Source organism: Spea bombifrons, chromosome 7, assembly GCF_027358695.1.
Source record: "Spea bombifrons isolate aSpeBom1 chromosome 7, aSpeBom1.2.pri, whole genome shotgun sequence".
NCBI classification, from domain to species: domain Eukaryota; kingdom Metazoa; phylum Chordata; class Amphibia; order Anura; family Pelobatidae; genus Spea; species Spea bombifrons.
The window spans coordinates 17,764,559-17,787,015 of record NC_071093.1 but is presented as its reverse complement, the minus strand read 5'-3'; the positions used below and the strand labels follow the sequence as shown (position 1 = coordinate 17,787,015).

General features: G+C 41.7%; 1 protein-coding gene across 1 annotated transcript in view; it reads right to left on the bottom strand.

Moving 5' to 3' along the window:
• LOC128501308 (potassium voltage-gated channel subfamily H member 8-like) overlaps positions 1–22,457 on the bottom strand; it is a 213,783-nt gene that overhangs the window by 48,899 nt on the left and 142,427 nt on the right. The window contains exons 5-9 of the mRNA XM_053470740.1: positions 18,916–19,162; positions 15,409–15,566; positions 14,348–14,540; positions 3,400–3,657; positions 1,767–1,966 (exon numbers count right to left, since the gene is read on the bottom strand). Of these exons, the coding sequence (XP_053326715.1) occupies positions 1,767–1,966; positions 3,400–3,657; positions 14,348–14,540; positions 15,409–15,566; positions 18,916–19,162 (1,056 nt within the window). The remainder of the gene's footprint in view (positions 1–1,766; positions 1,967–3,399; positions 3,658–14,347; positions 14,541–15,408; positions 15,567–18,915; positions 19,163–22,457) is intronic.

Here is a 22,457-nt window from a genome sequence, read left to right as displayed (position 1 = left end):
CAATCACACTCCTATCATGCCCAGGCAACCAGTAAATGCTTGCACAATAACTGTGTGCAGTTTTTTGTAATAGTTGTATATGAGGCCCCAAATTCTTGCAGGTGGTATAGCTACCCATTTATCTTGCAAAATTCCTCCAGGTCATGCAAGGTCTTTGGTCATCTTGTATGAACAGCACCTTTGAGATCTCCCCAAAGTGGCTTGATGATATTAAGGTAACCCATTGTGATGGCCATTCTATAACCTTCACCTTTTTCTCTCTAAACATAGTGCTTATGGTTGTGACCATAAAGCTCTATGTTCATCTTTTTTGTGGCATTGGCGGAGTAAAGGCTTCTTTCTGGCAACTCGACCATGTATCACATTTTTGTTTACTTATAGTCGTATTGTGCTCCTTGAAACAACCACACCATCTTTTTCCAGATTTCTCCTGAGGTTACCTGTCTTTAATAAGTGATTGAACGGTACTGACTGCCATTTTCAATGCTTCGGATATATTTATATCCTTTTCCATCTTTATATACTGATTCACATATGCACAACGTCACATACACATAAATAAATCGTATACACACTGATTCACATATACTATTTTATATTAATAATTAAGCCTTGGAAACCATGTTGATTTCAGATTTGGTAATATACAAACACTCATTACAGACATGAGTAGATATAGAATGTTAACCCCTCTAATACCAGACATGAGTACATTCAGAGAATTAACTCCTTTATTACCAGACATTACACACACAGTCACACAAACAAACACAGTCGCACAAAAAGACAAACACAGTCACACAAACAACCACTGTCATACAAACAAATACTGTGACAAACAGACACGGTCACATACACATACCTGGTGTCTGGCTCAGCCTATCAGGAGAGGCTTCTGAACTCTCAGGCAATCCGGAGAGTTGAGAAGTCTCTCCTGATTGGCTGAGACCTCCTTCACACCACACATTGAATTCAGAATCCTGAATTTGTAGTCACAACACTTTCTAGGCCCAGAAATCAGTGAGAGGAAAAGTAAAGGTTTTGTGTCATTTACTTAATTTTAATCTGCATATTTTATTAAAGGTCATATTTTCTCACAGTGAAAAATGACAGCAGTCCTTGCACATATACAATTCTGATGAAGTGGCCCACTGCAGAAAAAAACTTGGACACCCCTAGTGTATTGCTTTGCATGGTTAAATGCAGTGTCTGTATTCAACCTGCAGGGGTAACCCAGAGTTCCTTGGGGAGACCCTCTTGGAAACTTGTTTATTTTTTTAAAGGGTGCCGCCATTTTGTGAGAGGCAAAATCTCTTACAGTGACTCTTGTGACTGCTTTCCAGAGTGGTCACAGTGCACCCTAGGGTGAGTTTTCAGTGTTGCTGAATGCCTCAATATAGAGGCATTTCAGCAACACCATTGAAGCTTAGGAGGCAATCGTTGATTGCCTGTTGAGCTCTTTTAGATCAGGCATCTGTCGCCATACAGTGTATGTTGGACGTTGGCACCCCAGGGAGGGGCCACACTGGGTCCCGGATGACAATCTCGGTGCCTCGACATAGAGGCATTACAGCAACACAGTTTAAGCGAGGAAAGCGAGCTTAGTTTAATGCCATGACGTGCCAGGCATGTCATTGGTCAGTAAGGGGTTCTAGCAGTTGTGGTTAACCTCTTTTTCTAACATAAGCATCCCATAAGCAGCTGTTTTTACAGCAACATTGTCATATGAGAAGAAACATTCATAATTAATTAATTCATACACTCACCTCGTTAGCGTCAATGCCATTGTTGACGGACCACGTTGTCTGGAAACACTCCAACATCCTTTGTTTCAACTGCTTGGGCATGCGGTGCACACGGATAAAGTCCTTGAGGTCCTTGGTGCGGGTGTGGTATAGAGACCGACGGGAATACATCCTCTGAATAATGGCAGTGACATTACCAAATACCACCGCATGCATGAGTGCTAAACACAGAGCAATAGCTGGGTAAGACAAGGACAAAGCTACTCAACATTTATCTTTAATGTGACCTGCCTAACTGCGTGTACAAGCAAACATAACAAGGAGCCTTGACATTTCTTGTTAGCAAACAATATTAACAATGATAATCGTGAAAAGGATAACTCAAAAACACTTTGAAGCCACACAGTGAGTGATGTCTCTTCTCATTGCTATGGTGTAAGTTCCTACCACACAGAAGCCAACAAACAGACATGATGTCACATTTTATAACATAACAAGCATAGTCTGGACAAAACATCAGAAAAAATTAGATAACAGTATGAACACTTCAGTGGTCTGAATATTGTTGCTAATCTGCTTTCTACAAGGTATATAGTAAAAACAGTGCCTTGAAATATAGGAAGGAATCTGTCAAGACAAATATTAGTACAAACAAATGGAGGAAGGATTCAATGAATACATTTCTACTATGGCTTCCCTTAGTGGGTCTATGAAAGACAAATTTAAAATAAAGACAATGCAAAGCTTAACTAAACTGGGGATCTGTGAAAACATCTGGTAAATTAGATATTGGATGAGAAAGTGCTTTACACCAATCTGTGCATTTTTGTCTGATTTTTCATTGTGGAGGCTGTCACAGAAGAAGTACAAGCCCATCGACTTTCATCAATTTCACCAATCATACCACCTCAGTTTTAATTCAGCCGTGAGCAGCATATCTGGAAAACCCAAAGTGATATCTGGCAATCTACCAAGAGAACTTCATTAAACTACTGGTATTCTGTGTCTGGTATTAAAACAGCAGAGGCTCAAATTGCTCAGGTATGAACAAACAATTATAACCACCATTGAACATTACAATATAAAACATTTTGGGAAATTATTACCACATTTTTTTTATTGGAGGGGATGTAAGGAGAGATTTTTTCTTGTGATAAATTACTTTAACATTGTCTGTAAACAAGATTTTACCTAGAAGAGGAACAATTTTATGTAATTTTTAAAATTAAATGTTCTTTTACTCCTCCAACACAGAGGGTTAGTTTAAGAATTCAACAGAAAGTGCAGCTCAATAAAATTAAATTAGTTCAGGTCCGGAACAAACTATTTTTTTTTTTAAAGTTTATACCGGTATATGTCAACATATTTATGATAAAAACTGTCAAAGTGGAGTGTAAGTCACCACTCAGCAAGTGGCTGAAAGCATGTATACATGGATAAATAACTTCCTTACTCTGCATTGCTTGTTATTTGTTGATAAATATTCTATAGATTTATTTCCTAATCATGTTTTGCAACTAATGGGGACTGATGAGACTGAATAAAAGGAGAAATACAGCCAACTAATGATTTTCTTTAGAGGCAATGTTAAAGCAATATACAAGCACAAACATCTATGGGGTGAATGGTTTATATAAGCAGAAATCCAACTTACCTCCAATCAGCATGGTGCAAATGGAAAAGATTTTTTCAGCATCCGTATTAGCAGAAACATTTCCAAACCCTACACTTGTCAGGCTGCTGAGTGCAAAGTAAAGAGAAGTGATATAAGAGCTTCGGAGTGGGGGTCCGCCAATTAACTCTGACATGTTTCCTCCATGGGTACCATTGGTTAGGAGACTGCTGTTGCCTTGATGTTTTTCCCCATGACTGTACGGCACACCAAGACGTTTGGAAAACTCATGAAGCCACCCTTATTTAGAAAGACAGAATGTTGCAGAGAATTACATTGAATATCAATAATGAACATGATATTTACACTGCATAATATAACATTTTTACTACATAATTTCTGTTATTGATTTTCTACTAGAGAAAGTACCATAGGCGTGGCCTAGTGGGGGTCACACAGCATAATTACGTAATCCCGTGGGAGCTGCAGTAAGCACCTGCTGAGTGAAGTGCCTTTGTTGCTTGAGTGCATGTCTTGGTTTGGAAGTGTGTCTGAGTGGATATGTTAGTGTCTGGGTATGTAAGTGGGAATATTAGTGTCTGAGTGTGTAAGTGTCCCCCTGTATGCCACTGTGCCTCCAGAAATGCCTTATACCCACTATATGCCACTCTGTCCCATGATATGCCTTTTAACCCTCCTATATGCCACTCTGCCCCCCAGGTATGCCTTATGAACCCCTATTTATCACTCTGCCTCATTGAGCCATTGAACCATTGAGTAACCCCCAGCTGTTTTATTTAGTCAATATCTCTTAGAGCCACAGGCCACTTTCCATCTGTGTGCCACTTTCTACCCAAGTGCCAATTTTCCTAAGTGCCACTGTTTTGGAGTTGACCAAGGGAGTTGATTCTGCTGATACTCATCCCATACACATCATCAGGAACTCATTTATCATATCTCTTCTCTAATCTACAGGTATTCCACTTTTTGCCTTACCCTGTCTGTAATCAGCATCATTGCTGGCTGCCCAGCTTAATTAATTAATTGTCCAGGTATTCCACGTTGTTGCTTTACCCTGTCTGTAATCAGCATCATTGCTGACTGCCCTACTTAATTTATTGTCCAGGTATTCCACTTTTTTGCCTTACCTTGTCTGTAATCAATCATGCATTTGTATCATTCCTTTGTTTGTCCTTTGATTTGTTTATAATGAATTATTAGTACCCTGTTAGCTATCCTCCCCTCTCCCACACGTGTTTCTGATTTTATTTTGGGGTAATTAATCAATTGGTAAATAACTAAAAAGCAGCCATCCCTATATCAGTAGTGACATTGGAGGCACAAGCCTTTTAGAGGTAGAGGCCACATTCCAACTGTGTGCCACTTTCCATCCAAGTGCCATTTTTCCTAAGTGCCACTGTTTTGGCGTTGACCAAGGGAGTTCACGAAGGAGGTCAACAGGGAAGTACAAAGAGGAACCTGGAGGCTCCCTGCAATCAGTACACCACTGAATTGTTATCAAGTGCTGCCTACTGCTTATTGTGTTTGCTCCACCACCACTCCATTCCCATCACGATCTGTCTCCAGTTACCATGCTCACAATTCTCTTGTTCCTCTTTTCACTTTCCTATGTTATTAGTAGAACAGTTATCTCCCTCCAGCCACCAGCACCTCCACACTATGGGGATATTTCCCTAAATCCTGGCCCTCCTGTGGTGCTCTGTTCCCCATCCTTTCCCAGTCAACATTCCAGAAACTTCAATAATCTTGTCCACATACCTCGCTGCTCCTCCTACCCCCCTTTTACCTTTGCACACTGGAACGCACGTTCTGTCTGTAACAAACTAACAGCTTTATACAACCACTTTACCTCTAGTTCCCTGCACCTTCTCGCTCTAACTGAAACCTGACTAACCTCTTGTTACACCGCTTCTCCTGCTGCTTTCTGCTATGGTGGCCTCCACCTCACTCACACTACTCGATCTGATGACAGGAAGGGTGGTGGGATAGGCTTCCTACTCGCCTCAACTTGTACTTTTCAACCTATTCCCTCTGCTCCATCACTCTCTTTCTCCTCATTTGAAGTCTGTGATATCCAACTATTTAATCCCATCTCCTTACGCCTAGCTGTTGTATACTGTTCCCCTGGCCCGGCTAACATCTTTCTTGACCACTTCTCGTCATGGCTGCCTCTCTTTCTCTCTTCTGATATTCCTTCTGTTATCCTTGGGGACCTCAACATCCCAGTTGACACCCCATTAAGTCCCATGGCTTTAAAATTTCTTTCTATTACCTCCTCTTCTGATCTCAAACAACATCCCTACTCATGATGATGGTCACACTCTGGACCTTTTTTTATTGTCAGGACTCGGGTTGTCAGGACTCGGGTAGGAGCCCATGTGCAGGTGATACTTAGGGTTCGGTCTGTAACCCACAGTTCATGATTATGCAAACAAAGACACCACAAGCAGAAATCCAGGTAATGCAATGTATTTTATGTATATAACAGGACAAGCAAATAAGGGTAATACAGTCTAAGCAAGAAACCCGACGTATGGCAAAATAAATAGCGGTAATAAGTCTTTTGGCAGAGAGCCCACTTGGAAGGGCACTAAAGGCAGAGAGCCCACTTGGAAGGGCACGAAAGGCAGAGAGCCCACTGGGAAGGGCACGAAAGGCAGAGAGCCCACTGGAAAGGGCACAAAAGGCAGAGAGCCCACTTGGAAGGGTACGAAAGGCAGAGAGCCCACTTGGAAGGGTACGATAGGCACACAGCCCGCTTGGAGGGACACAAAGCAGGGAATCCACTTGGAAGGACACAAAGCAGGGAATCCACTTGATCAGGACACAAAGCAGGTAACCAGGAATGGTATAGGTGCAGAGCCACAGCAGAAAGCTCCACAGACTTCAATACAAAGGCCCTGACTGAAGGGCAGGGCAGGTTCATAAGGGCAGGGTAATCCAGGTAACAAGGCCCAGCTGGATGTATTGACTAGGGCTCAACCCAGGCAACAAGGCACACCTGAGTTCTGAGTGCTCCAGAGGGTGAAGGGTAGCCACCAGTGGTAGCAGATTTAAATGCCACAGGTATAAAAAAGCCATGGTTCAGGCAGTGAAACAGTGGTTCCTGCCAAGCATGTGCTCTCTCACTAACTTCTTTAACTACCCTTTCCCCATCTCTGACCATTACTTCCTTTCCTGCTCTCTAACCTTGCCTCCTACTCACTCCCCTGCACCCTATCCTCACCTTACCAGAGACCTCAGCTCTATTAACCTTCAGAAGTTCTTAACCAATTTACTCCCTCTCCTCTCTCCTATCTCTAACATATCGTGCCCTAACAATGCTACCTTTCTCTATAACTCTACTCTCACATCTGCTCTTGAGGATGTAGTCCCGGTTACTACTCGCTCCTCACGACGCTCACGTTTCCAATCCTGGCACACGACTGTAACCCGACACCTACGATGTTGTTCCCGCACTGCTGATAGTTGGTGAAAGTCTCATTCCATGGCTGACTTTCTGCACTACAAATTTATGCTACGTTCCTACTACGCCACTCTCAACCTTGCTAAAGAAACCTACTTCACCTCCCTCATCTCCTCCCTGTCTCATAACCCTGAACGACTCTTTCAATTCCATTAGCACTTTCAATTCCCTTCTTGGACCTATCAATACTATCCCTTCCACTAACCTTAATGCCTCTGACTTTGCCACATATTTCAATAACAAAATTGATACTCTCAGATATGACATATCTGTACAGTCACCCTGCCCTCACCTTCCCTCTGACTATGCACCCTCCTACCCACTGACCTCTTCTCCCTTCACTAGATTACATCAATTCTCTGCTGTCACTGAAGAGGAGGTACCTTATCTTCTTCTTTCCACTTGTCCAACCACATGCCCCCTTGACCTGATCCCTTCCATCTCACCCAGTCTCTTTCATCTACTCTTGTCCCTACTCTAGATCACATCTTAAACCTCTCCCTCACTACTGGATCTGTCCCATCCTCCTTCAAGCATTCTACCATTACTCCAATCTTGAAAAAGCCCTCCCTTGACTCTGCTCTCTCCTGGTTTACTTCCTACCTCTCTGATCGTACCTTCAGCGTCTCTGTCTCTCTACACTTCCTCACTTGGCAAACTAATTGCATCCTTTGGCTTTCAATACCACCTGTATGCTGATGACACCCAGATCTATCTATCCTCTCCTGTTCTCTCTTCTGTCTTAGATCATGTAACCAACTGTCTCGCCTCCGTCTCTACCTGGATGTCTGCACGTTTCCTGAAACTCAATCTCTCCAAAACCGAAAGTCTCATCTTCCCTCCCTCCAACGCTAAGATTCCCCCATCAGTTTCCCTCAATGTCAATGGTGCTATCATCTCCCCGTCTCCCCATGCCCGCTGTCTTGCTGTCACCCTTGACTCCGACCTTTCGTTCACCCCCCACATTTAGTCTCTTTCTAAAAACTGCCGTCTACATCTTAAAAACATTGCCCGCATCCGTCCCTTCCTAAAACAGCATGCCACTAAGGCTCTCGTCCATGCCCATATTATCTCCCGCCTTGATTATTGTAACTCTGTCTTAGCTGGTCTTCCTCTTATCACCCCTTTACAATCCATCATGAATGCTGCTGCCAGACTTATCTTCCTCTCCCATCGCTTCACTAACACCTCTCCCCTCTGTCAGTCTCTTCACTGGCTGCCTTCAAGATCCTTACTCTTACTTTCAAAGCCCTTCATAGCTGTTCCCCTACCTACATCTCATCACTCATCTCTAAATACACTCTTAACCGGTCTCTCCGCTCATCCAATGATCTCCTTCTATCCTCTCCTTTTCTAGCTCTCATGCACACTTACAAGATTTCTCAAGGGCTGCCCCTATCCTCTGGAATGCTCCCCCCCCCGGCCTATCCGTCTTTCTCCGTGGCTTTATTCCTTAAAAAAATCCCTCAAGACCTACTTCTTTAAGGACGCTTACAACATTGCACGTTAACGCCCTCCCATATTCCTTTAGCTCACCTTTCCTAGTCCCTCTCCTGCAATACTTTTACTAGTGTGGTTGGTCCATCCCTAACAACAGCACTTTTACCTTTTGTGTAAATACACCCTAAATCCCTCTAGATTGTAACCTCATTTGAGCAGGACCCTCCTCACCTGTTGTCTCTGTAAGTCAAATTGTTAAGTTACTACGTAACAATTGGACTAAGTCTGTCCACATCAATGCTCTGTCAGTTCAGCCTGCCTACCTGGCAAACTGGGCAAATGTTTGGTTGGCTGGTTCCAGATGGTTCAGTTTTCTTTCCTTTGTTGCTGCTTGTGCAACAGATCCAGAGCTTTAATGTACTGCAGCACATGTGTCATTTAGTGACCAGTGGCCTTAAAGTACTAGGGCTTTTCTTCCCCAGTGCAGCCCCAATCACACACCCAGCAATACTGACAATTTCCACGGTGCCAAGGCACCATTTTTATATGTACATTTTTATATGTACAAAGAAACAAAAGGAGTTTCTGAAATTAGAATGCTCAAAGATAAGTTAAATATTATGCATGCTAATATTAATGTGGGCCACATATACACTTGTGTAGCCATAGAAATGTAGTTAATTACATTTCGCTATTAATAAAATATAAAAAAATGATAAGCCCTATACTGAAACTGCTCTCTCAATGTCTCTTCAATGTCTACCATCAATTCCCTCTCTCTCTCTTTCTCGTCTTTCAAAGTACACTCTCTCCGGCTTTTCTCCCAGATTGCTCTTCGCGTTGCAGTGATCTACCAACCTCCTGGCCCCACCTTGCATTTCTTGGATCACTTTGCTGCTTGACTTTGCCACTTTCTTTCTTCCACCATCCCTACACTAATTCTAGGAGACTTCAATATTCCTGTTGATGACCCATCCTCACGTGCCGCTTCTAAACTACTTTCACTCTCCTCCTCTCTCGGACTCACAATGGACTAACTCCCCGACGCACTATGACGGTCACCAAATCGATCTAGTGTTCTCCCACCTTTGTTCCACATCTCATTTCTCCAACTCTCCCATCTGTCTGTCTGATAACAGCCTGCTTACATTTAATCTTGACATATCACACACACCTCCGCAACCTCAACACTCCACAGCTTACAGATACACTACGGCCACTCCTTTCAAGTATATCCTCCTCCTCCTGTCCTGACACAGCTACAGCTCAGTATAACCATACACTAGCCTCAGCCCTAGATATGGTTGCCCCTGTAACTGTACGCAATCCCCCATGCCGTCCACTTTAGCCATGGCATTCCACACGGATGTGCCTCCTTCAAACATTATTCATTTCATTAATCACCTCTATTTCGCATAACCCTAAACATCTATTCTATGCACTTTTAACACAATTCTCAGGCCCACAGCACCTCCCTTGCCCTCCAACTTCTCTGCGCAAGAGCTTGCCACCTACTTCAAAAACAAAATTGACACCATCAGGGACAACATCCTCCCCCATAGTGTCAATCATGTAGTACCTCAATCCCCCTCCTCACCTTAATCCATCCTCACCTGCTCCAGCCCAGTTATACCGTTTGAGGTTTCCAAGGTCCTGTTGTCCTCCCACCTCACCACCTGTCCCCTCGACCCTGCACCTTCACATCTCCTATCCTCCCTCTCTAGTGTCTTTACTCCAACCCTAACCCACATCTTTAAACGCTCCTTTTCCTCTGGTGTATTCCCATCCTCATTCAAACATGTAAATTCAAGACTGGTAGCAGGAAAAAATGGGGATAATGAGCATGTGTAGTCTTCCCGGGTTGACATTTATAGCATACAATCTTGTGTATCCTAACCATATACTATAACGTTTTATCTGTGGCTTATGGCCAGTTGGAGTCTAGTTGGCAGGAATGACAATGTGTAATGAAATTCACTGGGGCTGGCTTTTTAGAATGCATGGCGAAGAAAATAAGTTGAGAATGCACAGAGTGCAAGAAGTCATCTGCGTCATTGGTATGTTCAGATTGCATTATAATACATACTTTATTTGCATGTTTGCATATGTATTTTTACTTAATCACTTTCTATTTTGTATTAAACCAATTATAGGCTATTACCATCCACTTATATATCAGTATTTGTTTCTATTTTGTTTTCAAAATTGTCACTGTCTGTCATGGAACGAGTTTGTTTATTTTGTTATTTCCCTGTTTCCCTTTAAGTGGCTGGTTGCCCTGGCAACTTTCCAATTCTCATAGCTGAGATTGGGCTATTCCTCCTCCCCTGCAACTTTTCTGTAGTTGGTTTGTCCTGGGTGTTTTCCTGTTCCCCTGTATCTCTCCCCTGGACATTCTATCTCAGCAGCCTCTGTGAGTACAGGTTCTGATTATCTTCTCCCTTGCAAGGCAATCCGTTTTTACCTTCCCCTTGCAGAAGCACTTCCACCCATAACAAAGCACCTTCTTCTAGAGAAGCACTTTTCCAACATTATACAACCAACAAGTGCCTTTATTTCTGTGACTTTCCTAATAAAGCTAAGAAAATACAGAAGACTTTGTGTGCTTTTATAGGGGACGATTTAAGCTATCTGACCTTATTCATTTTCTGGCATTTGACATTCATATCCAGGCATCTGACCCTGGGGTTCCAGAATACTGTCCCTTTGGCAAAAAAAGGTGTTAACAGTTGATTAGTTAGAAAGAGCATCCTTGAACTGTATTTCCAAATATTTGCATGCCGTTGGTGTAACAGATCTCGGTACCCCAAATGGGTATACCTACTAAAGTCGGCTTCCTCCGCTACTCCACGTTACTACCTTCCCTTCAAGAAACATCAGCCTAGACTGGATGTTTAAGGGCAAAACTCAGTTTAATGGGAAACACACTCATATTTGAACAGTAAAAGGGGGTACTTTACATACAATAGTAACAGCTAAACACACATAGTTCCCAATCAACCCCTCGGTGTTTGCACTCAGCCCAGTAGGGGGTTGCTATTGTAGTCTGTGGGGAAGATGTTAAACATGGGCGGGTCTCACCGGCTGAAACCGGCTAGATATCGGATCTTTGTGCAAATACTGGCCATAGAGGTCTCTGTCCTGTAACACACCACACATAAAACCCTGCTCCCAAAAAGGAGATACCCCAACTTTGTGTCCAAGCTCCACAGTCTTTAGTCTCTGGTAATTGGGGAAATGTGGCACTCTGTACCAGGGGAAGAAGTAGTCCAAACAGGCCCACTGTACTCACCTCTCCAAAAACAGAACCCCTTTCCAAGGCCAGGGCCCGTAGTCTGTAGGGAGCAGGCTAGCCTTCAGGCCCCTCCAGGAGCACAGACAGGCTTTTGTCACATTTCTTCCCCCCAGAAAGGTAGACTAGCAAGGTACCACACATACAACTGGTCTGGACCTAAGTTAGTCGGATGGCAGACTTCACAACACTCCTCCACCTTTGCTGTCTGCCACTGTTGGAGATCTGGGCCAACTGCCCAGCATACCATGTGCTCCACGTGTGGAGATTACAGTTTCATCCACATGTCCTGGACCAACATCCTTGGGTGTTAAGTCCATTAGATCTGCTGGTTCGGAAACAAGTAAAGGACCAAATTCAAATAGTTCTAGGTAATCTACAGCGAGGTACCATTCCTGACCAGCCATTTCAGGTCAGGCTCCATATATACTTCCGATGGCGGCAACACCTCCTGCCCCAGAATCGATAACTCTCGGGACTGCCAAAGCTACTTTTCTCTTTAAAAAGACTTCCAATAATAAACTGGGGCCATGGATGTCCTCACCTTCTGGTGAATAGTGCATTTTCCGATTTGCTCAGTACCGAACCTCAAGCCCAACTTCCCTTCACACCAGACATTTCAGTTTGGCTATAACTTCATCTGTGGGTTCTCCTACCAGTAAGCTGACCCGCAAGTTTACCTGTTCCCCGACATGCTGCTCTGGGGTGATCAAGACTTTGCCTTGGCAGCTGTACCAATTCTCCAGGGTGTCAGGCATCACCTAGAGTCCCACAGACCGCAAGGCGTGACCGCCCCTTTAAGAGGCCTGGCTGGACTTAAACTCACTATCTCATCACCTAGTGCTGTTATGGACTGAACCCCGTCTCTCTCACCTGGCCTCATCATCAGGCTTTAAAAGATCTGCCTCACCTCCAGCCCAGTATCTGGTTGTTGTTTTTGCTTCTGGATGTGCTGTGATTGTATGCCTGATTTCCTGGACTTTGACCTCTGCTTTGATACACCGTTTGTGAACCCTGTCTGCCGACCCTGACCTCTGCTTACGTTTGACTCTGCTTCTGGATATCCCCTGTCTGTACCACATACCTGTTTTGCCCCCGTGCACCCCGTCTCACTGCTCTAGTGATTTCTCCATACTGTCACTCTGAGCAGTGTTATTTTGCAAGGGTGTGCGCCATCTCCTGCCACTGGACTCCAGCTCCTGGTGAGTCCTGACACAGGGCATCTTCCCATATCTCTAGCCAAATCAGGGCTCTCCATTCCAGACACATCTCTTCTGGAACGGGGCCTCCTAATACAGCAAGGGTGACTATAACTTGCCGCTCGAAGTCAGAGCTTTCCATTCAGAGGTATCCAATCCTAGCGTGTCAGCCATCCAAATATTTTGAAACCTAGTGATCTGCTTCCCCACCTTGACTCTCGTTACCCGGACTGCTGCATTGGATGGGTTGGCTCTGTATATTGCCAAACTTCTCTGCACTCTGCTGCAGAATTTTTCCTCCACATCTTTCCTTAATCATATAGCTCTGATCCTTCACCAACTGCCATTGAGACATCTTTGAAGGGCTTCTCTGGTTTGATAGCTAGGAAGCGTCCCACCACTGCCATCAATGTAAAGGATCTCGGTGCACCAAATGGGTATATGTGCTAAAGTCGGCTTCCTCTGCTACTCTGACTGCTGAACCTCTTGCTTATTAGCTTTCCCTTCATCTGAGACTAGCTGCTTGAGGATAAAATCATGAACTCAGTTTAATGGGAAACACACTGGTATTTAAGGGGGTTATTTACATACAATAGTATCAGCCAAACACACATAGTTCTCAATCAGGCCCTAAGTATTTGTCCTCAGTCCACCTCAGCCCAGTAGGAGGTCGCTATTGTAGTCTGTGGGGAAGATGGTAAACATGGGTGGTTCCCTGAATTCTGGCTGAAACTGGCTGAAACTGGCTGCTCCATTAGATCTTGGTGCAAATACTGTAAGTCCTTACCTGATCTAGAGTAACATACCACACATAAACCCCCCTCCCAAAATGGAGGTACCCCAAGTGTCCGAGCTCCACAGTCTTTAGAGTCTCTGGTAATTGGGGAAACGTGGCATTCTGTATCAGGGGGAAGAAGTAGTCCAAACAGACCCCCTGTACCCACCTCCCCAAAAACAGAACCCCTTCCAACGGAAAGGCCCAATAGTCTATAGGGAGTGGGCTTGCCCTCAGGCCCTTTCAGGAGCCCAGGGCACAGAGGCTCCCGTGACAGTTGGCTTCTGATGTGCACCTCCTAAAAAGCCTTCACACAGGCCAGGCACTGTATTTTTCTGGTTTGTCATAATTGCAAATGCAGTCGAGTACAGCTGTGTGAATGGGGCCATAAAATTCCATCTTCCATAGTAGATATAAACAGTAACCCCTGATAAATGAGTGTGAAAATTAATCAGTATATAATTTCCCTTAAATTATACAGTAAGGGAGATTTGTAATGGAAATGTGAGGTCTTAAGATCATAGTACAATCTAACAGAATTAGTAGGTTAGCATAATGTGCACCAACCTGCTATACCTCTCAGCTGTCACATAACATGGTTAAAGTATGTGCCCATATATAAAAAAATTTAACTCAAAAAGATTAAAATCAGTAATTAGGTGCAGGAACAATAAATACATATGAATAAAGGACTACATTTTATGTAGAGTAGGGACACACTAAATGGTGCAAACAGTTCCTAGCAATGAATCCTGCTTTCAGGAAAGCAACCTCATTTTATTTTCTTTGGCACTTACCAATGTCATTGACTTCAATCTCTCTCTGTCCAATGAAGTACCACACACATGCCATCCAATGTGCGAGAAGTGCAAACATGGACATGAGGAGAGTCAATACAACTGCACTGTACTGAGAGTATCGATCAAGTTTCTGGAGCAAACGAAGGAGTCTCAACAGACGGACAGTCTTCAACAAATGAACGCCAAAATACTAAAGAAAGACAAGGGTATCAGACATAGCCCCCCAAAACAATAAGCAGACATCCTGTTACATTGATATGGGTCCCCCTTTAAACAGCTTCATATAAATAAAATTCTGGAAGATCAAGAAACTGGACACATTCCTCATGTCTTCATAAAAGAAACTTATGGCAGAAAACTGTCACTGACATAATGATTATTGACGAACAACAAAGTAAAGGGGTGAGGATCTAAAGGGCTTATACTGTTCCAGCCTTACTATAGATCAAAGTATATTAAAGTTCTTAGTAAGAAATGTAATTTAATAAGCAATCATGATTGTGTTTAAAAAAAACCAAATCCACTTAACCTTCTTAAGAAGCTGCTCTGTACCACCCACTCCATTCTCTGTTATTCATGCCAGTTTTGACTGCTTGAACACGACATTCACTGGCAAGTAAGCACTCCCAATTAAATCAATGGGAGTACATCTGAGCATTGCAAATGCATCTACTGTCAAATAGCTGAGGGTAGGGAAACAGAGCTAACACATAGAGGGGATTCTGATGCATTTGAATGGAACCAACTTTAATTACATGGTTACATTCAGCTATCATATGCATTAAAGCGCATATGAGAGCTGGAGTGTATCTTTAAGTAACCAAATTCTGTGTTTAGCTGCAAGCTTAGCATGCAATCAAACACTGCTAGTTGAGATAAGACTTATAATAAAAGAGGGCTGCATTTAATAAAAGTCTCTTAATTTCAATAAAGATTTCATTCAAAGCAAAAGATGACTCTTTTTCTCTAGAAAAGGAAGCAACGGTACTTGAGACTAGAAATATGGAAAAATCTGGAGTGCTGTGACCACCTTAAAGGTGACCAGAGGATTCACTCACCACATTGACGCTGAATGCATAGAGCAGGTCAAACGGCAGGGCAGCGATGAGGTCCACAAAGAACCAGGTGGTTGCATAGTGTACACAGATAGAACGAGGGTCATATACCACCTGTCCTGACTTGCTGACATAGGTGGTTCGGAAATTCAAAAGAATATCTAAGGGAAAGAAATGATTGAGCAGGTAAGTTTGCTGACCAACAGCATAGACGACCTGTTCTAGCTTCACAGATTTAAAAATGTACATCTAATAAAAACTAAAGATTATCCTTATTAGTAGTCGAGAACCATAGCAGGAGGGGAACATACTTCTAAATATTGCCACTATTCACAAATCCACTGTTTGAGGGCCCTTGAATTGACATGTTTTCTTTTTCCTAAAATAACTCCCCCCCCCCGTGGGAAAACTGCAACTTGATTTTATAAATAATTAAGAAGATGTTTGAAAATGAAATGCAGCCTTAGCCATTAAGTCAGTCAGTGAATAATAACAGGAATATTTTCAATACATTTTGCTCCCCAGGACATCAGTTGTTTGGTTACTTAAATATTCAGATACAGCGTCTTTTGTAAATGAAAGTCTCTTTGAGATTCCACTGAATCTGAACGGCTAAAAGGACAGCTCAATGAGGATCTGTTTTGCCTATGGAAAAATAATGTAATAACTGATAAAGCATTTTAGGAGTAAAATGGGCACACTTGTGTCTCTGTTTTCCATTAGGAGAAATGCCCTACAGTTGATACACATCCAGATGAGCCTCAGGGCACAATATATAAAGGTAATTTTGGAAGCATATAAAATTTTCTTGAAAATTCAGGCAATACAAACAATATTTTCAAGGCTAATAAGACTTTTAACACCAAAGATGTCTGCACTGGGGAGAAAATGGTTAAACTAGACAGAAATGTAAACAAGATTGCAAAATAAACTACTACATTTGATTTAGGATCACATACATATTATGTTTAATTTTAAATGTGATTTAATATTAAAAGCTATGTGCAATTGGGGAAATATGTCTGTTCTCCAGAAATTGATTAATTTAAGTAATTGAAAAGGTCCACATTCAAATATTTCCTAGCAATATGATTTGGTCATGGAGTAGAAAATCTGGCTTATATGGAAGCACAATATCTTTCTCTATTAGATTTTCAATTAATGCTGGTGAACATACAGTAGATTTTTTTTGGTCTCTGTACCTGAACATCTAGGACAAATCTTGTTTAACGTGTCTAACCTTTCAATATTTATCATGGAATTAGAATGTACCATACGCAGACTATGTTTTTTACTATGAGTCATAACTTATTACATATCTGATTAGAGGTATTGACTCGTACCATGTTAAGCCATGGAAAAAAGAACAAACTGCGTAAATATGATGAAAATGACTCAAATGCATTTGATTTCAAGACTACTTAGGTCTCTTCGTCAGGGTATACTATGTCAGAAGAAGATAAATAAGTAGTCTTGAAAGCTTGAAACCAAATGTAATTTAGTTAGCTGATAATGAAATGTTTACCAAATTTGCTATCCTACTAGATATGTGGAAATGGTGAAGCTGTCAGCTATACCTTGCAATGGTAAATATTAGCTCCTTTTTGCCCTGATCCTAATGGGTATTATTGTATACACAGAAGTTATACATGTTTCAGTATGGTAAGGTGTTGATTATGCCACTGGACTACAGCATCAACCTCCTATCTGACCTTCATTTACTACACTGCACTTTCATACCTCACTCCATTGCTACCACAATCTTGATGTCCAGGTTTTCTTGCTTTTCCCAGCTCTAGACCTTGGATGTTCACACTTTTCTACTGATTCAAGCCCAAATCAAGGTAAATATACTTTTCAACTTCAGAAGAATCTTGGTCTGAATTTAGAAACAGTTTACCCAATTGCCAAGCTATGAATCTGTTTGTTACTCATGTGAATCAGATGGTTTTGCTATACTAAATTATTTCAATAAGCTTCCTAATTGAGGCTTTGATAATAGGTAGCTATTAGCTAGGAAAATAAAGGAAATGAAAATAAATTAACACAGGTCCCTTTATAGATTCAATGAAATAAATACACAGGGATTAGAAAATACAAACTTTAACATCTAAAGCTTAGTTTTCTTTTGCTGATGTAGGCAGAGCAATTTAAAGTATATATATACGGTATATATATATATATATGTATATATATATATATATATATAAATATACACACCGTATTTGCTCGATTATAAGACAATGTTTTTTTCAGAGCAAATGCTCTGAAAAATAACCGTCTTCTTATATTGAGGTCGTCTTTTAATAAGACCTCAAATAGAGGTCTGACTACAAGACTAAGATCCAGATCCCCCGCAGTCCTGCAGGGGACCTGGATCCTCCTCGCCAGCAGCTGGTGGGTGTCTGCAACCTCCACTTCTGGGGGGCTTCTATGATGTCACATGACCTTCCAGTGCTCATTCATAGACCTTCCAGTGCTCATTCATAGTGCGGACAGCAGCAGCTCAGGTTGTCTGAGCACAGGGAGAAGTCTAAAGAAGCACTGGTGAGTTGAGGGAGGATAAGAGTGGCATATGGGGGGCTTTAAATAGCTTTCTGGAGGCAGAGAAGCATATAGGGGTTAAAAAGAATATTAGGGAGGCAGAGTGTCATATAGGAGGTAAAAGGAATGTCAGGGAGGCAGAGTGGCATATAGGGGGTTAAAAGGAATATCAGAGAGGCGGAGTGGCATATAGGGGGTTAAAAGGAATATCAGAGAGGCAGAGTGTCATATAGGGGGTTAAAAGGAATGTCAGGGAGGCAGTGTCATATAGGGGGTTAAAAGGAATATCAGAGAGGCAGAGTGGCATATAGGGGGTAAAATGAATATCAGGGAGGCAGAGTGGCAAATAGAGGGTTAAAAGGAATATCGGGGAGGCAGAGTGGCATATAGGGGGTTAAACTTAATATCGGAGGCAGAGTGGTATATAGGTGTGTATAAGGCATATCTGGGAGGCAGAGTGCCATATAGGGGGGTATAAGGCATTTCTGGGGGGCAGAGTGGCATATATGGAGGTATAAGGCATATCTGGGGGGCAGATGTGCATAACTGGGGTCAGGATGGCAAGTAAAAGGAGATAAAAACAAAAAATGCATTTTACTCAATTATAGTTTTTATTAAATAAGAAAAAAAAGTTTACATATGAATAAAATATTCAGTAGTAAAACTTTTTTCTTATATTCAGGGTTTTTTTTGTCTTCCTAAATTAATATTCAAATTTTGGGGGGGTCGTCTTATAACCGAGCAAATACAGTATATATATATATATATATATATATATATTTATAAAACCAAGCTTCAACTAATGCTTTTCACACTTAAGCGCGGATGACTGCTTATATTTTATATTATATTAAGTTGCTATTGTTTGTATACTCTGGCTCCAAGAAAGAGTGACAACTAAAGATATCATTGTCAGACACACATATACATAAAATCACCCATCTTCTTGATCCTGAGATATCATACCAAGCATGAATAGGATCTCAACAAAGATGTCGCTAACACTTGGGGGGCTGCGAGATGAAATGCTGTCATCTCTTGTGATGGTGAAGCAGACATTAAAAGGGACAGTCACTGCAACATAGAATGTGGCCAAGAGGATCAACCAGTCCCAGCCAGCTTTAAAGGTGCCATAGTGCAACAGAATGAAGCGTGACTTCTGGATTGCAACCACTTTGTACTCTGGAATGGTGGGTTTCTCTCCAAAGACATTCTGTAGAAAACAAAGAATACCAGTTATAATGCTGTACAAAACTGTGAGACACTAAACTCTAATGTGACCACTTTATTCATATCTTCTAACATTATACATGTAACATTATACATAATTCTTGCAAAAAAATCAACTGAGAAATACTTCTCTGTGTTTTATTTTGAGAGAGCTGGTTTGGTGTTTAGGTGAGTGGGATGAGAGCTGTCATGGGTTCATATTCCAGAAGTTCCTAAATCATTTTAGTCCCTAGCACCAATGTAAACTTTGTTATTACAAAAAAACAATAATTAGATTATTATTTTAGTGCAATTGGTGGGAGGTCTACACATTGCCTTGTTTTTTTTTCAAATATACATTAATAATAATAAATAAAATAAATTAACCTACAATCCCAGTCTTGTAGCAAGATTATATTTTGCTTCACATTCACCAATAAATGCATGGCAATGTTTTTCTGTGAAAGATTCCCTTATGTGCAACTAAAATAAAATACATGTTTCTTATATAATTTACCCATGACTAGTCTATCCACATACAACACATACAATAGTACTGTATTCAGATCACTATGAGAGTAACCAGAAAGCCACATTCTGTGGCAAGATTACAAGATTAGAAAATCATGGACAGAAGATCTGAGTTAGGTTACGATAGAATTTAATAATTAACTCCAGCATGCTGCATGCTTCATGTCAGCAAGGGATGATTGTATTTGAAAGATCAATTTGCACAGTCTGATAAGTGTTCCTGGCTTTATTTCCTATGTTACTTGTGCACTTGTCACTTGTGCACTTACCTCTGGTCAATAGTATTTCCTATCATATTTAATTGCCATTATACAATTCTAATTCCCCTGCTGAGCTATAACAGCATAATTAATTACACATTAGTATCTATATCTACCCGAAGCTAAATCAAATATTAACACTGTGTAAGATAGAGCAAAGCAAATAATAGTAAAACTTAAGCTTGCCATATACAGTAGACCAAGGGGAAAAAAAAACAAGTGAACAACGAATGATAAATGAGAAAAAGAAATAGAAATTTCCCACCAGTCATAGTCAACCAACCACTGAGTTAGGCGTTCTATGGATTGGGTAGGAGTAGTGCCACAATATAGTAACATTAATTTAGGTTGAAAAAGACCATCAAGTTCAACCCTGCAAGTTTTACTGTTATATGGAAACATTGAAGTGTTAACTAAGTCCAACAAATGTTTATCTGAATGCTACCTGAATGTAAACACAGATATTAAAACATGGGATTTTTTAAAAAAAGTCTTGAGTCATGCCACATCGGTAAAATATCTGACCTATTAACACAAAATGATGAATTATGAATTTCTATAATAAATGACCAAATATGGTGGTGTATGTAGTGTAGGATACCAAGATCAGGTCTGCATTAAGTTAAGTTATTCATAAAAACCTATACCTAAACAAAACAAAACTTGACATGTTTTGTGCCCCAGATAGTGTCAGTAACCCTCCTTCTTGTCGCACAATGTGACCTAACAGGTCTGTGGGTCATCTGTACCTCATGCACACTATAATACTGTAGTTCAACCTTCCTCCTACCTGTATGTATGGTAGGCACAGCAACTCCACCCCACCAGTTGACACATATTAGTAGGGGTTAAATTAAAAAATTAAAGGCATGGACCGCACCGATCAAGGTTGGAAGGGATGTTTCTAAACTATTTCAAACCGGCTCCGGGAGACAGGAGCATATTGGGGGATAAGTGACCCGAGGGTGAAACCGAGGCTGCTTGCGCAATGTGTGAGCAGTGGGATAGCAAGCTGCTGGAGCGATGAGAGGTAGGCGAGGGCGGGCAGTGGGTGGGATGTATGTATATGTGTGTTGTATATGTGTGTATGTATGTAAGCATGTATGTGCACTTGTGTGTAAGTATGTAAGCATGGATGTGTACTTGTGTGTGTGTCTGAGCACGGATGTGTACTTTTGTGTGAGCATGGATGTGTAAGTGGGGTCAGATGGAGTGTGTGTGCCCTTGTTGAGAAGTGAACACAGTCTGGTTTTATATATTTTTACGCAATTAGCCCCTTTGTAAATTCATTAAGAATCAAAGTGATAATTATGGATGCATAATTGAGGGAATTAAAAATCCCTATTGCTAAATTTAGAAGTAATCTGTACACCTGTCAGACTGTTTCTAAATTAGCACGAAGGCAGCACAAGCATATCAAGAAATGAAAGTTTGCTTGATGTTAATGCGTTTCTTGGACTTCAACATAAACTTTTTCAATTCTGTCACAGAAATCACAGCACACATCTTTAAATGCTCTGGATCAGAGCTGAAACTTTAAGGGGCAAAAGGGGCAGCTGCTCCAGACATCAAAGTCCCTGCAACTCTTTGTTCTTGCATTTTTTTCTTTGATAAGTTGATTGTGCTGGCCTCCATAGTGTAAATGGGCATGTACGTCACATGGCTCCGTTGGATTGCTGCGTCTCCCTGGTGGTAGAAGAGACGCTGCTCACACGCGTCTGCCAGGTAAGTAGCGGGCCTGCTGCTAGAGTTGCAGGCCCGGTCGCGGTTGCTGCGGGCTTAAGGGGCAGGTGCCCCTTTTGCCCTGTGTTAAGGACGGCCGCATAGGCCCAGTCATTTCGGTCCTGACTGGGCCTATTTTAAGGTAGGGGCCTGGAGCTGCAGCTCCATCAGCCCCTAAGTAAATCCGGCCCTGTAAATGCCCGATGTGCCCGATGGCCAGTCCGGGCCTGGACAAAGGTATTGGGACACCTGACCATTACACCAATCGGGACTTTGATGACATTGCATTCTAAATACATAGACATTAATATGAAGTATTTAGAATGCAATGTCGTCAAATTTCCTGTTGGTTTACTGGTTAGGCATGTCAATACTATTGTTCAAATAGTGTAGGTTCTTGGATATTTCTTTCTAATGCTGTATAGCCATGTAACATTTCATGTACCTCATTATTATCTTTTTTTTTACATAGTGCCAACACTTTATGCAGCACTTCTATATTCTGGGGTCTGACAAGACTATCATTGACAGACTAAGATAAACTAATACATTAGGTGGAGAGGGTCCTGCTCATAAGCTTACAATCTTGAATGAATAGGTAGAGGACAAACATAAAGAATAGAGAAAGGTGAGAGTTAGTGAGAGGGTTGTATCAGTGACAGGGAAGTTCTAGCAACTAAGATGGTATGCTTCTCTGAAGAAGTGGGTTTTGAGATTTTTATTGAATGTTGGGAGGGTGAAAGCTGAAGGTTTAGTGGAAGTAGGTTCCAGAGGTATGGGGCAGCA